This window comes from Gekko japonicus, unplaced genomic scaffold (assembly GCF_001447785.1).
Source record: "Gekko japonicus isolate JY-2015 unplaced genomic scaffold, Gekko_japonicus_V1.1 scaffold1035, whole genome shotgun sequence".
Taxonomy (NCBI): Eukaryota; Metazoa; Chordata; class Lepidosauria; order Squamata; family Gekkonidae; genus Gekko; species Gekko japonicus.
Window position 1 is genome coordinate 155,601 of NW_015168078.1, and position 14,554 is coordinate 170,154.

Below are 14,554 nucleotides of genomic sequence, written 5' to 3' on the forward strand. Positions count from 1 at the left end.
GGGTAGGAAGCTGTACCTGTTGGCAGCAGAGGATAGGACTCACAATAATGGGTTTAAATTAAGGGCGGGAAGGTACCGGCTGGATATTAGGAAAAAAACGTTTTGACAGAGTTGTGCAACAGTGGAATCAGCTGCCTAGGGAGGTGGTGAGCTCCCCCTCACTGGAAGTCTTTAAGTAGTCTCTGGACAAACACTTGTCAAGGATGCTCATGTGTACTTTTTTCTGTTCTTTCCGGCCAATGGGGTGGGGAAGGGGTCAATTGAAAACATGAGTTTTTTCAGGGAGGGGGGCAGTCTGAGAAGGATGCCCATGACTCCAGCTTCACTCCAAACTTTTAAATAAAAACTCCAGCAGCACACAGGATGAGGCTTCTCTATTGGCTTTGAAACATTTGAAGTGTTGAATTTATCAAGAGCCGTTTCAAAATCACTTCCTTCACAGTGAACTACATATCCCAGCAGCCTCCTGCAGCAATCCTATTGGCCACCAGCTCCCGCGATTCTTCCAGGAGTTTGAAGCGCTGCTTCCCATACATGCTTATGTGCAAGCTCAAAAGACAAATGGTTAAAAAAAAAACTGCCCGACCACCCCACTGCACTCTGTGGCTTCCGCATCTGATCAGTCAGCCATGGAGTGAAAGTGCACTGAAGTGGGTTAAGGGGGGAGGTCTGATCAAAACTCTCTGTTACCAAAAAAACCAAAACCCTGGCTCGATTAGAAGTGAGGCCGCACTGGATCAAACTGCACGTCTGACCGCAGCCTTCAGTGTCTGTGTAGTTTCTCTTAATGTAGAAAAACACCCAGTTAAACTTTGGGATAAAGTAATGGGAGACCACACTTGATATACCTTCCAACTTCTGCACCATTTGGCAGGAGCAGAAGATTTCTTTTAAAAAACTGCCAGCAACTTAATAACACATTTGCTGAATTTGTTTTTGCTTGTCTCCTATTATCCCTGGTAATTACTAATAATTCCATTGTGCAGTTTCACTTGTATCTGTCATTCAAATGGAAGTGAGGAAGAACACAGGATTTTTGTGAAAATTAAAGCTATGATCGTACTGCACTAATCAAAGCCTGGCATGGTTCTCTGCTGTGAGATCACTCAGTGCTTGTTTTTGTATACAAGGGAACTTGGTTTGAAGTTATTTGTATTATTACAGGTCATCAATTAAATTATGGTTTGCCTTTTTGTGTGCTACAAGGAGCACAAGTGTACCCTTTTGTGCCTGGATAACTTGTTCTTTGAAAAGTAGGCATTAAGAAACATGGGGAAGAAGATAATGCCACCTTTGGAGGTTAGAATGACTTGTTTTCTTAAAATGGGAAATGAGGGTGGGGAGGTGGTAACAGAACTCATTAATAGTGAAATTCTATGCAGAGTTACTCCAATTGAAGAAGATTAGCGTGCACAAAATTGCCCTGGAAACTGAATTATTGGAGTCTTAGGTATAAATAATTGTGCAAATTACTGCACCGAACAGACCCATTAAAATGTCAGCATTATTTGGAGTCCCTTTCTTTTAGATTTGGAAACTCTCTTTAAAGGGAATCTGTTTATTGAAACATTCTTACCTTTATGTTTAAAAGGTGCATTGGATGAGTGCTGAGAATAGAATCCAGGACACAAAAACAATCCTCACACAAGAAGTAAAAACAGCTCTTTCCCAGCTCACTTGCCAGCTTCTGCAACAGGGATTATTTTTCCATACTGAATTTTGCCCCAAGTCGATTAGTAATTAGGCCATTTTGCCATTTGTAAATCTAAATGTCTGCAACAATCAATTTTCATTTGCGTTTCTTGTGGATAGCATCATAGGCTTGCATAGCAAAACATGATAAGGTATCTCATGCAAAGGGCTCACTCAGGTAATGATTTACTTCTTTACGCTCTCCTCGTGCATTTTAGGACAGAGGAGTGAGATCTGTGCTACTTCTGGGGTTTTGAGTGTAAACTGTCATCAAGTCACAGCTGACTTATAATGACCCCATAGCATTTTCAAGGCAAGAGACTAATGGAGGTGGTTTGCCATTGTCTTCCTCTGCATGGCAACCCTGGAATTCCTTGGTGGTCTCCCATTCAAATACTAACCAGAGCTCATCTCTGGGTTTTAGCACATGTTCAAGAAATGTTTCCTGTTTTCCCCAGATATTCAGTGAGTTGTATCTCTGTTTCATTTTTACAAAGAACATTTCTGTCCAAGCACCTGCAAGCGTGTAGTTAGTTAATCAACATTGTGGTTGGACAGAATGAAGGTGGTGATTTCTCTTGAGAGACATTTTCTCATTTAACATAAAAGGAAGTCTGCTACCAACCTCTTATGTGTGTGTTATTATATACATGTGTCCGCCACCCAGGCTCCAGTGGTTCCAGGGTGTAAGGCAGCTTGTGTGTGGTCATTGCTTTTCTTCCTCGATGTGAATGGGGAATTGTTCAAATATTAGCAAATAAAGCCAGGGATATTGTTTTTGTTGAGGCTGCCAAAGCAGAAGGTTTTTACGCTGCAGGGGCATGGTAAGCTTAATGCATAGCAGTAAAAATTAAATACTAGTAGTGAAACAGGTAAAGTTCCAAGTGCCTGTCAATTATTTCCATTGCTTTGCACATATTGGCTAGAAGGCAGGAAGAAGTTTTCTTACAAACATACCACACTGCCTCATAGTGGGTCAGGCCAGTGGTCCATCTGGGTCAGGATCGTCTGCTGTGACCAGCAATGGCAGCTGAGGGTCTGGGGGAGATAGGGGTCTTTGCCAAGACCTGCTGCCTGCAGTCTTTTAACTGGAGGTGTCAGGATCGAGCCTGGGACCTTATGTATACAAAGCACTGTGCTGTACCCCGAGTCACTGCTTGAGCTTCTTAGAAATTGAGTAAATATCACCTGCACAGTATTTCCTACATTTTCTTCAAGTAAATGGACCAGAGATCTGATTGAAGATCCATTTCCACACAAGCAGAGTTTCTGGTGCCTGCATTAAAGATCAGACCCCCTTTCCTCTGTCAGTCATCCTGTTAGCAGGACCCAGGAGCTTGTAAATCTCTCATCTTCAGACATGTTGTTGGCAAACCTAGAAATGTTTTAATATGGACTGTAGGCAATCTTTTAAGGGATGGAAAAAATGGATGATTACGACAAGAATAAGGCCAGGGAGCTGTTTCTGTGAAATGCAGACTTGACGATGTGAGGGGGGCTCAGTAGTTTGGCCCTGATCCAGGAAAGCACTTAAGCAGATTAGCTATCTTGTTCACAGTTAGATGACTACTTTTGTGCAGTAGCTTGAAATTCATTGTGAGACCCAGAGAACTTGGGAGTGGAAATTGCTTTCATATGCTAAGCTGTGGGACTTTGGGCATTTTGGAATGCTGGCTGTGTTGTAGTTTTGTGTATCTTTAAACTAGGAAGTGGCTTAATCTTGAATATGTATCGTTTACACAAATCATGCTGTGGCATTGCTAGTAGCTGAGTTTAAATGGTGCTGTAAAGTAAACATTTAAAGTAAACAGCGTTCCGTGCGCCTTGGTGTTTAGTCATGCCGGCCACATGACCACAGAAACGTCTTCGGACAGCGCTGGCTCTTCGGCTTTGAAACGGAGATGAGCACCACAACCCTAGAGTTGGACTCGACTGGCTTTCGAGCAAGGGAACCTTTACCTTTAAAGTGCAGAACCCAAGGGTGGAACTGATAGAAATCATGGAATCACAGAGTTGGAAGGGGCCATACGGGTCGCCTAGTGCATCCCTGAGGAGTGTTTGTCCAGCTGCTGCTTAAAGACTGCCAGTGAGGGGGAGCTCACCACCTCCCTAGGCAGCCGATTCCACTGCTGAACTACTCTTATTAGTTTCTTTCTTTCAGTTCCTCTTCTGTGCCCTCTTCTGCAACTGTCCTCTTGTTGCAGAACTGAGAAAAACCAATGCTGGTAATGTACAGGAGCCCGGCAGCTGTGGTCAGGGAGAGGAAAGGAGGAATTATAGGACAGGGATGGAAAATACTGGGATTCAGTTCACTGCTCAGTCCTGAAGCTCACTGGATGGTGATGGGTCAGCCAGTACTGCTTCAGTCAAGCCTGATCTTGAAGATAACCTTTTACACTTCACACAGAATGTCTGGAGTTCAAATCCCCAGCATTTCTGTTTAAAGCAGGGGTGTCAAACATGTGGCTTGGGGGCTTCTATCAGGCCCCCAGTGGAACTGGCTGTCTTTTGCTTCTTCTTCCAGTTCTGCTGCTGCTATTTCATCGTAGGTTTGCAGCTTACAGATACACACCTGAACAGCATACTCAAGATTGCAACAGCACAGACATTTTGATGCAATAATGCAGAGAAAGAGGTGTCAGTTATCAGACACTGTTAAATAAACAAATTATTGCAAGAGTGCTAATGTTTTAAGCATGTTTTTATTTTAAGTAAAAAAAAACCCTTTGTGTTTGTGTCCTTTATAAAGTTTATATCTCCGCTACCTGGCAGTACATTTTATGACTCACATGGCCCGGCCCAACAAGGTCTCATTTATGTCAGATCCGGCCCTCATAACAAAAGAGCTCGACACCCCTGGTTTAAAGGCTCTTGTGTAGCAGGTGCTGAGAAAGTCCTTTCTCTGCCTACGACCTTGAGAGCTGGTGTCAGAGTAGACAGTGCAGAGTTAAGTGGACCAATGGGTCCGTTCAGTTTATGGGAGTTCATCTATGGTGGTGGAAAGTGCTGTCAAGTCTTAGGTGACTTATGGCAACCCCATAGGGTCTTCAAAGAAAGTTCATATATGCATGGTATATATGATATAATAATGAACACTTGGAGCTGTGGGGTTGGGGCTGCATGCACGGACACAACAAAAGGATGACCCCCATGCATTCAGATCTCTCCAAAATCATAAAGCCTGTCCTGATCACTTAAAGAGCAATATGTGCAGACTTTTTAAAGTATATAACCCCCTGCTTGAGTTCAGCTGAACTTGGAGGCAGTGCACACAGTGTTGCTCCCCTCTCCCCTGTGCATTCACTGTAATGTCTGCACGGGGCTATTTTTGCAAGGTCCAGTCATTGAGTGAAGACCAGTGGTTCTTAACCTTTAGTCCCCTACTGATAATGAAGTATACAAAACTATCATCAGTGCTTCCCAAGTTAAGATGTACTAGGACACAAAAAAGGTATGCCAAACAAGGTAAAAAAAATTTTTTTGCCATCAAGTCGCAGCCAAGTCATGGTGACCCCATGGAGTTTCAAGGCAAGAGATATTCAGAGGTTGTATTCAGTGATTCATGGATGCAGCCTCTCAATTGAGACATCTTTGTGGGTTTTCCCCCCATCATGCAGACAAGCACAGAGGAAGAGCAGTAATTTTAATTGCTCCTGGAGAGGCTGTGTGAGGAGCTGAAGGCACTTCTTGAAAGCTAAAGTTGGAATAAACTACTGTGTTTTGAACAAGTAGATAAGGATGCATTATGATGCCACCCAGCAGCTACTCATTGATACAAAGAAACTATGCTGATTTGCATCAACCATATAAAAAATCATAAGACTCCCTCCCTTCCCAAGTGCAAGTTATGGCATGGATGAGACGTAACAGAAGAGAATGAATTGCTGTTATGTGAATGAGCCTAAGGCATCCTTGATCTCATATGTACCTTTGTCCCATCAAATGCAGCAAAAACAGTTTATGTCCATAGTTTGCCTCTGCATCTAAGCCATCAAAACTCTGTTTTGCGCTAATCTTGTAAATCAGGATTCAGAACTGTAGCTTAATCCTGGTTTGCAGGGAAACAGCAAACTGTAGTTTGCTGTTTCACATATCACAGCAAATGTTCTTATCACAAAAGCTGAAATACCTCGTTATCTGGATACACGAGAGAAGACTACTACCCCTCCCCGAGGGCACATTCACATAGAGGCAAAACTTGGTTTGCTATTGTGTCAAAATCATGGCAGTGTCTGCAAATTTTGGTTTACTAAGTTTTTAAACAAACTCAGATTTGGGGGACGTTTCTTAGCAAGTATAAGAGCTGAGAAGATTAAACACACAAGCTGAAATTTTCAAAAACAGAAACATCAAATTACACTGTAAACCCTCTTATAAACTTAAGTGATATGCCACCTCTTGAAAAGTGCTTTGCTTCTTAGTTCTAGTTCATAAATAGTTGCTCTTTTTTAAAAACAAGACACTATAATAATCTTCTGTTATTTGGATTCATTTTTTCTCTTAGGTAAAAGTATGGATGAAATTAAAAAGCTGCTGTTGCTGGTGTTGGGCTGTGCAGTGCAGGTAAGTCTTCTACTAGTTTACTACTTAAGAAGCTACAGTCAAGGTAGCTGTTCATGGAACTGATAAACTAAGATACACTAACTGCCTACAGATCTTAACCTATCTTTGTCCCAGGCAGCAGGCAATCTGCATTAGTATTCTTAGCTCTCACACATTTCCTGAAAGTAAAATGCACCCAACACAGCCAATGTTCAGACATTGTTTTTGTGAGCTAGAATGTCAGATGCCAGTCACAGCTACTGGCAAAACGTCAGGTTCTACAATGCCAAGACCACAGCCACACAACCCGGAAAATCTACAGCAACTAATGTTCAGACAAATTCACTCTGGTGGTAATTATTACTGATAGAATACCCCCAGTAATACCTCTTTGTGCCAACTAAGGATGAGCTTTTGTGCATCAAATTGCAGAGGGCAGCCATGTTGAGTCTGCAGTAGAAAAGCTAGATTTGAGTCCGGCAGCACCTCAGATTCGACTAAGGGGGCTTTGACTCTCGAAAGCGTATACCCTGCAAATATTGTTGGCCTCTGAGGTGCTTACTGGACTCAAATCTAGGTCTTTCTTTGTGCATCTGATATTCTAGCTCACAAAAGCTTATGGCAGAAAACAGTTGTCTTCAAGGTACCACTAGGCCCATTCTATCCTTTTTGCTGTAATTGACTAATCTGGCTACCACTCTAAAATGAATAAATCAGAAAGCAAACTAACAGTATAATGGCGATGTACTGTCAGTAGAAATAGCCAATAGCTCCATGTCAATAGAGAAGCCATCTTAGAGGAATTTTCCAGTCCTTTCCAGCTAAGTTTACCGTTCTCTGATTCTCTGCAGGCAATTAGCTACACACACACACACACACACCCCACACACACACTGGCAGTTATTCTTCCAAGGGCATCCACTTAGGCCTGTTAATTCTCTTGCACAGTTCAGCTGTGTACCTGGTATGGAAGGGGGAGCTCACTCTCACCTTGGAAAGATCACGGATACTGCCCAGTGATTGGTTAAGGAGGTCAGGAGGTTGTGGCTGGCATTTTTCTATAAGTATGGTTAGAGAGAAGAATCATTATTCCCTTTTACCCTTTCCTGCCCCTCCTTGCTGCCAAGAAGATATTTGTATTATGCTCTGGAAAACTCTTTGCTTTAAGAACCCAACTGTGCTGTGTTATGATATCAGTGTGTAAGAGTAGCTGGTCGGTTTTATTATTTGTGTGCATTTCACTGCCGCTGAACTATATGCCTTGTTTTTATACCTTTTCTTGAATTTCTTCAAGAAAGCCTTCTTTTGCTTTATGGTATGTGTTACTCGGGGAGCTACTGAGACCAAACCCGGGTAAAGCTTGGTTATGTTATTGCACAAAGACAGGGTCAGTCTTGACCACCCCCCTTCCCGTTTTCCTACCAAAGCTTCACAGTTCAAAGTACGAGGCTTAGACGGTGCTTATTTGTTCAGGCTTGGAAGAACAACTGGACTGCCGCATCAGTTACTTGAATTGTTTGGAGGTTGGGCAGGGTATTGGTAATTGTGGCTTAGTCTCTATCCTCTTCCTGTCTCTTGTGGGATAAAATGTTGAGGGATGCCTACATCTCTGAACATCTTAGGTGTCCACCCTAAATAGGAGATCAGTCGTGCTGGTGTAAGGGTTACAGTGGATCATCGGTCAGCCTCCTATATCTGTGGAACAGGGAGCAATGCAGGGATTTCCCACCCTTTATCCTCAAATGTCCTCTACTCCAGAGTCAGGGAACTGGAGAATATCCAAAGGGTGTGGTAGATGTATCGAAACTCAGAGTCAGCTCCTGTCCTTGGCAGTGTCTATGGAACAGTGTATACCTTCCTCTCCCAAGCATTTGCTCTCATGTCCTCAGGTTATCAAAGAAGGTGCCAGAGGGGAAAAGGTACTGAGGATCTTTGTATAGCATTGTATTACAGAGGTCATGTGCACAGTTTCTCCCCCCCCCCCTGTGTTTCATGATCATCTGAACAAAGTGAGCTGTAGCTGATGGAAATTTTGTGTGCTGCATCAATTTACTAGACTGTAATAAGACTTGGGTTTGTTTGTTTTTTTGAGGGGCTTGTCAGTCTTTTCAGTGGTTGAACTTTGTTAGAGGAACATCAAAGGGAGATAGTAGTGTGTGCATTTATACAGCGACCGTCTGGCTAGGGTCTTCACAAAAATGTGCACGTGAAGGGAAGGACCATGCAGAAGATGATGATCATAAAAAGCCTAACAAGGCTGGTATTTTTTCTCTGTGTTGTTCCCTGTTGACATGTGGGAACCTGTGCGCAAAGTATCTGGAACAAGATAGATTAACAGGAGGAACGGATATTGTTCAGTAAAGGATTGTCTTAACTTGTCCCCCTGCTTCAGTAGTGTTTTGAATTAGTGGGCATGATGAATATAGTCACAATAAAGCAATCTGAAGAGCATAGTGCAATAATCTTCTTCCAGGATTATTTTGCATTCTTAAAACACTTAATGCTTAAAACAGTATTGTTCCTTTTTTTTTTTTTAAAGGGAGTTTTCTTTTGTGAAACTGATGATGGGTAGGATTTGATGTGGAATCATCACCTAGGCTTGATTAAATATTACACCAGCGGGTCATGGATTCACGTGGTCCATACACTCAAAATATGTGGCAGTTAACCAAAGAAAAGAACCAGTGTTCCCTTCACCAGAGCTTTGTGTCTGGAATGCCACTTAGGGGTGGCTTAGTAAACAACAAAAGCATCACCAGCCGGCCTGCACTTATGATCTGACCCTCTTTCTATGATGCTCGACAAATGTTCTTGTCATGCTTTAGGACACTCAATCCTGCTTGGCTGTGTCAAGTCAATTATGTCAGGAAAACTCTCTCTTTATATGGCAGTGCCAATCTTGGTACTTCCTAATTGTTATATTTCTAACACAAGACTGGCCTTTGTGGTATGCCTATTATATTTCCACTTCAACAGCTCTGAAGTCAGTGCCATACGTTTGGTTGTTTCAGAGAGTAGCTGTGTTGGTCTTCAGTAGAATAGCTAGATTTGAGTCAGATTTGACAAAGGGAGCTTTGACTATCAAAAGCTTCTACCACAAATCTTGGTCTCCAAGGTACTGTTGGACTCGACTCTTGATACTTGTGGTTGGGATCCTCAAGCCAGTGAAGCCAGCAGTTCATTATAACCCTATTGTCTTTAATTGAATTAAACAATTTTATGTGCAAATATGTTTACTGAACGGCTTTGAATGTTTCACAACTTGAATTGGACATGGTGGTGGATATTTTAGGTGGGAAAGCCCTTCAGCAGATGAATGGAACCGGGGTATTTAAAGGGCCACTGGTATCTACTTCAACCTGCGTGCCAAGTTAAGTCTCCCCTCAAGACCCTTTTCTGTGTGCCCATATCTTCACAGGCAAGGTGACTGGTAACAAAAAAAAGCACTTTTTCTATAGTGGCACCTGGAATGTAGCACTCCTTCCGCACAGCGGTTTTCCAGATGCTTACTTAACCGGCTTACTTTTAGGTACCAAGTTAAGACCCAGGTTTGTTCACCTAGGTTTAGATTTATTTATCCATGCTTCTGATTGATTTTGTTTAGTGTATGTATGTTTCCAAGAGAGATCAGATGGGTGTTTTCCAGCCCCAAGCACTAATTTTGGGAGTTACAGTGGGAGGTATTTTACAGTACCATGTTGCTGAATGCAGCTAATTAATGTTTTGTGTAGTCTGTAGTTCTGCTGGTATGTATTAATCATATTTCTATTAGTTGGCTTAGAGGCAGGAATTTTTGTCCAGAGTTGTTTATTTATTTATCAAATTTATACCCCGCACCCCACCAAAGCAGGCTCCGTTGTTGAAGCTACGTTGGCTTCTGAGTCCTTTCTGTGGCTCAGAAGGCTCTTTTCAAGAAGTGCTCCCAGTGTGGAGTGAAGATGACCCAAACTGACGAATATAACCTTTGTCTGTTATGTTTGGGTGAAGGACATATTGTCTCCACGTGTAAGGCCTGCTTCACCCCTAAAGCTCAGGGGGACAGGGCATCGAAACTTAAAGCAGCAATATGGGAGAAAGCCCTTAAAGCTTCAGGGCCCTCATCCAAGTTGGCCCTGGAGAAAGCTCCAAATTCCGCGGCTTCAGAATCAACACATTCGACTTCGCCTCCCGAATCCATGTCCCAATGGATCCAATCTCGGTCATGCTCCCCTTGGGCTCATTGTGCCTCTTCTGAGCCTCTAGCTAAGAAAGCTAAAGGCAAGACAAAGGAAAAGTGTAGATTGGCTCCCCAGCAGAACACTCCCATCTGCACTCCTGAGCCAACACCAGCCTTGCAAGAGAAGTCCAGGACCCCATCTCTGGGTCTGAGATCTCCACCTGCTTCTGTTTTCAATGGGGACAGAGATACTAGCTTACCACATGGCCAAGTTCCATGCAAGTCCAATCCAAAACAAATGTCCACGGTTCTGTGGTCTCAGCCCCAACCACCTATGAGTAGCCTTCGCATCTCTACATGATGTCTCTGAGCTATTTGGAGGAATGGGGTGACAACTTCACAAGCCCCAGGGATGTGAATTTATATCATTACCCTCATCAGGTGTCTTCGTATCCACTTCAGTGACCATGTCATGCAGACTGTGTTCTCCTATTCCCTGCAGTGAAAGGAGAAGAACCAACAATCAAACCCAACAGATTTGACACAACATGAGACCCAAGCCCAGACGAGAGGTAGGGAAGCCATCTCCAGCATCTCCCTCGGAGGATCTCTGAATGTTTGGAGAGCAGATGATTTGTATGGCCCAGTCTGTTGAGATAGAAGTCATTACTTCAGAGCACAAGCCCAAATATAAGATACTGAGTCGCCTCTATTCAGAGTCTCCCAGGATTATTGATTTCCTGGGGTTGGAGGGCCTTGAGGACCTCGTGCAGGAACTGTGGCAAAAACTTACATCTCTCCAGACTGCCTCCAGAAGGGTAGAACATTTTTATAACATCAAGAAGGAGCCATTTAGTTATTTGACAACTCATCCTCCACCACCCTCCTTGGTTAGGGAGGAGATGCAGCCGAAGGGCTGTCAGGCATATCACTCTGCTCCCACAGAAGGGGAAGAGAGAAAATATGGATGTCCTGGGTTGAAAATTATATTCTTCAGCAGCCTTAGATTTCAGAATTACCAACTATGAAACCATTATGGGTGGTTATCAGCTCTTCTTATGGGAGAGGATTCTTCCGTTCCTGGAACTCCTACTGGAAGATAAGTATCACCTTGCTAAAGTTGAACTTTTGAAACAGCTGTTGCACTTTCTAAACAGCAAATTAATGCAAGACAACATTCTGCAGATTCAGCTGCGCGGGCCATGCCGAGCTCCATGGTACTTTGGCACCACGCATGGTTGAGATCAATGGGCCCTGCCTATGGAGACCAGGCTTAAAGTTAAAGACCTACCTTTTGAAGATTTCCTTTGGAGTTTCTGAGCATGAGGTAGTCCTTACTACGGACAATTCACACGGGCTGGGGTACCTACTGTGAGGGATTGTTGGCTAGAATCTGCTGCATACTAACGTTTTAGAATTGCGAGCAGTTCATTATGACCTGAATTGTTTTTCAGATATCCTTTGGAACCAATCCATTCTTGTCCAAATGGACAATACAGTTAACAATGTTTTATTTAAACAAGCAAAGGGGTCCAGGGTCCAGAGGTCTATATCAGGAGGTTACCCTTGCATGAGACATGGCAGTGAAGCTCGGTGCTTCCATTCAAGCTATCTATATCCCTGGGAGTTTAAACACGGAAGCTGACAGATTGAGCAGGGCTGACTCACTCTCGCTCTTCAGACAGATCTCCCATTTTTGAAGTTCTTTCCTGAAAGGGAGTGTTCCATAAAGCCCACTTATCTAGAACCACTTTTTACCCTCTGGGGGTTCCAGATGTCGATCTTTTTGCAACACAAGAGAACAAGAAGGCTGTAAGGTTCTGTTCCCAAGCAGGAGTAGGAATTGGTTCCCTAGGGGATGCGTTTCAGCTGCGTTGGCAGTGAGACCTGTTTTACACGCTCCCTTCATTCCCACACCTTATCAGGGTAATAGAGAAGGCCAGGAGATCTAACATGATCCTGGTTGCAGCCTTTTGGCCTTGTCAAATATGGTTTCCGATCCTTACGGAGGTCTTCCGGGGTCAGTTCCTTCCCCTACCAAACCAACCAGATTTAATCAGCATCAACCAGGTGCTTCGTCATGATCTGAACCAACTGCACCTGATAGCCTGGAGGCTTCAGACAGAGACCTACTATTTTCTAAGGAGGTTAATGACGTTTTCCTGCAATCATACAAGCCTAACACTTGGAAATTCTATATGTATAAGTGGAATCAGTTTTCCCTCTGGTGTAGTGAGAAGGATGTGTTCCCAGGTGGTGCCCCATTGCAGGTTGTATTTGATTTATTACACCTGAAAGCTAAGGGCCAGTTTGGTGTAGTGGTTAAGTGCATGGACTCTAATCTGGGAGAACCGGGTTTGATTCCCCACTCCTCCACTTGCAGCTGCTGGATGACCTTGGGTAAGCCATAGTTCTGTCAGAGTCATTCTCTCAAGGACAGTTCTGGAAAGAGTTCTCTCAGCCCCGCCTACCTCACAGGGTGTCTGTTGTGGGGAGGGGAAGGGAAAGGAGTTTGTAAGCCGCTCTGAGACTCCAAGTGAAGGGAGGGGTACAAATCCAATCTCCTCCTCCTCCTCCTCCTCTTCTTCTTCTGCTTCTGCTTCTTTGAAGGTTCGCCTAGCGGCCATCTCTTGCTATCTCAAAGGAATTGAGGAAGGATCAGTTTTCTCCCATCATTTCTCTAAGAGGTTTCTTAACGGGTTAGGTAATCTCTACCCTCCCAGGGATCCCTTAGTGCCCCAATGATCTCGGTCTATTGTGTTAGAACCCTTTGCTACCTATTCTTTGGAAGAACTTTCCATGAAGATATGTCCCTTAGTAGCTGTTACCTCAGCTAGGAGGGTGAGTGAGCTAGCAGCTCTTCAGATAGATCTCCTATTTTTGAATTTCTTTCCTGAAAGGGTAATCTTTCACCCTCATCTTAGGTTTCTTCCTAAGGTAGTTTCTAGGTACCATTTATCCCAAGATATTGTTTTGCCCGTATTTTTTCCTGCACCAAGCTCTGAGAATGAACACTTGTTGCATTCTTTAGATGTTAGGAGGGCATTATTATTTTACCTCGAGAACCCTGGAGTTTTGCAGGGATAGAGCCCTGCTTGTTTGTTTTAGTGGCCCTAAGAGAGGTAGGAGAGCGTCATCTCAGACCCTGTCCCGATGGATTGTCAGGACCATTAGGAGTGTTATAACAGGGCCAGATTGCCATGCCCATTGAACATTCATGACCCCTCCACTAGGGTGGTGGCTTCTTCCGCAGCTTTCCTGGATGGGGTGCCTTTGACAGAGATCTGCAGAGCTGCCACCTGGTTGTCGACAGACATGTTTGTACATCACTACGCTTTGGGTCTGCAGGCGAGATGCAAGGCTGAAGTGGGCAAGGCAGTTCTTCATTTGCTGTTCAAGTAAGAAGAGCATGCTCCACCACCTGGTGAGTAGCTTGCTAGAATCCCCATGTGGGACTGCACAGAAGATTGATGATGAAATCAAAGTTGCACTTACCTGTAACTATTGTTCATTGAGTACCTTCTGTGCAGGCACACATATTCAGCCTTGTGCTCCACTGCATGCTCTGGCTTTGACAGCACTAGAGGTACTGAGGGTAGGGGGCACTGCTGTGCAGGAGCACGTAGTCCCTGGGCGGGAACAAGTTTCTGGCTCCGGCACACTGACGGGAGGCCTGCTCATGTGCAGTCCCCATGTGTGCCTGCACAGAAGATACTCGATGAACAATAGTTACAGGTAAGTGCAGCTTTGTTTTCTGTGTGGACAGAGGCATGGAAAAAGCTTGGGTGATGAAACCCATGTAATAAGCTGCAGTTCCATTAGTGGACCTCCTGATGGCACCTGGTATTTTTGGCCACTGTGTGACAGAGTGTTGGACTGGATGGGCCATTGGCCTGATCCAACATTGGCTTCTCTTATGTTGTTATGTTCCATTAAAAATCAGTAGTTTTTCATTCATAACATCTAGAAAGAATGAATGACTTGAAGAAGGCCATGCAGAAACATTGTAACTGAGAAGTTTTCAAACCCTGTGCCTGTCTACCATACCAGTTCCTGCCGCTTAAGGATGAGACATGGGACTTCTAGGTCATTTACAAAGGGAGGGATGTTTGAAACAAATGTTTGATTGCTTCCTTTACAGCAGGGGTGGCCAAACTTGCTTAA

At 43.8% G+C, this 14,554-nt stretch overlaps 1 protein-coding gene across 1 annotated transcript in view; it reads left to right on the forward strand.

Moving 5' to 3' along the window:
* CCDC88C (coiled-coil domain containing 88C) overlaps positions 1-14,554 on the forward strand; it is a 158,609-nt gene that overhangs the window by 79,114 nt on the left and 64,941 nt on the right. The window contains exon 5 of the mRNA XM_015414665.1: positions 6,197-6,255. Coding sequence (XP_015270151.1) covers positions 6,197-6,255 — 59 coding nt within the window. The remainder of the gene's footprint in view (positions 1-6,196; positions 6,256-14,554) is intronic.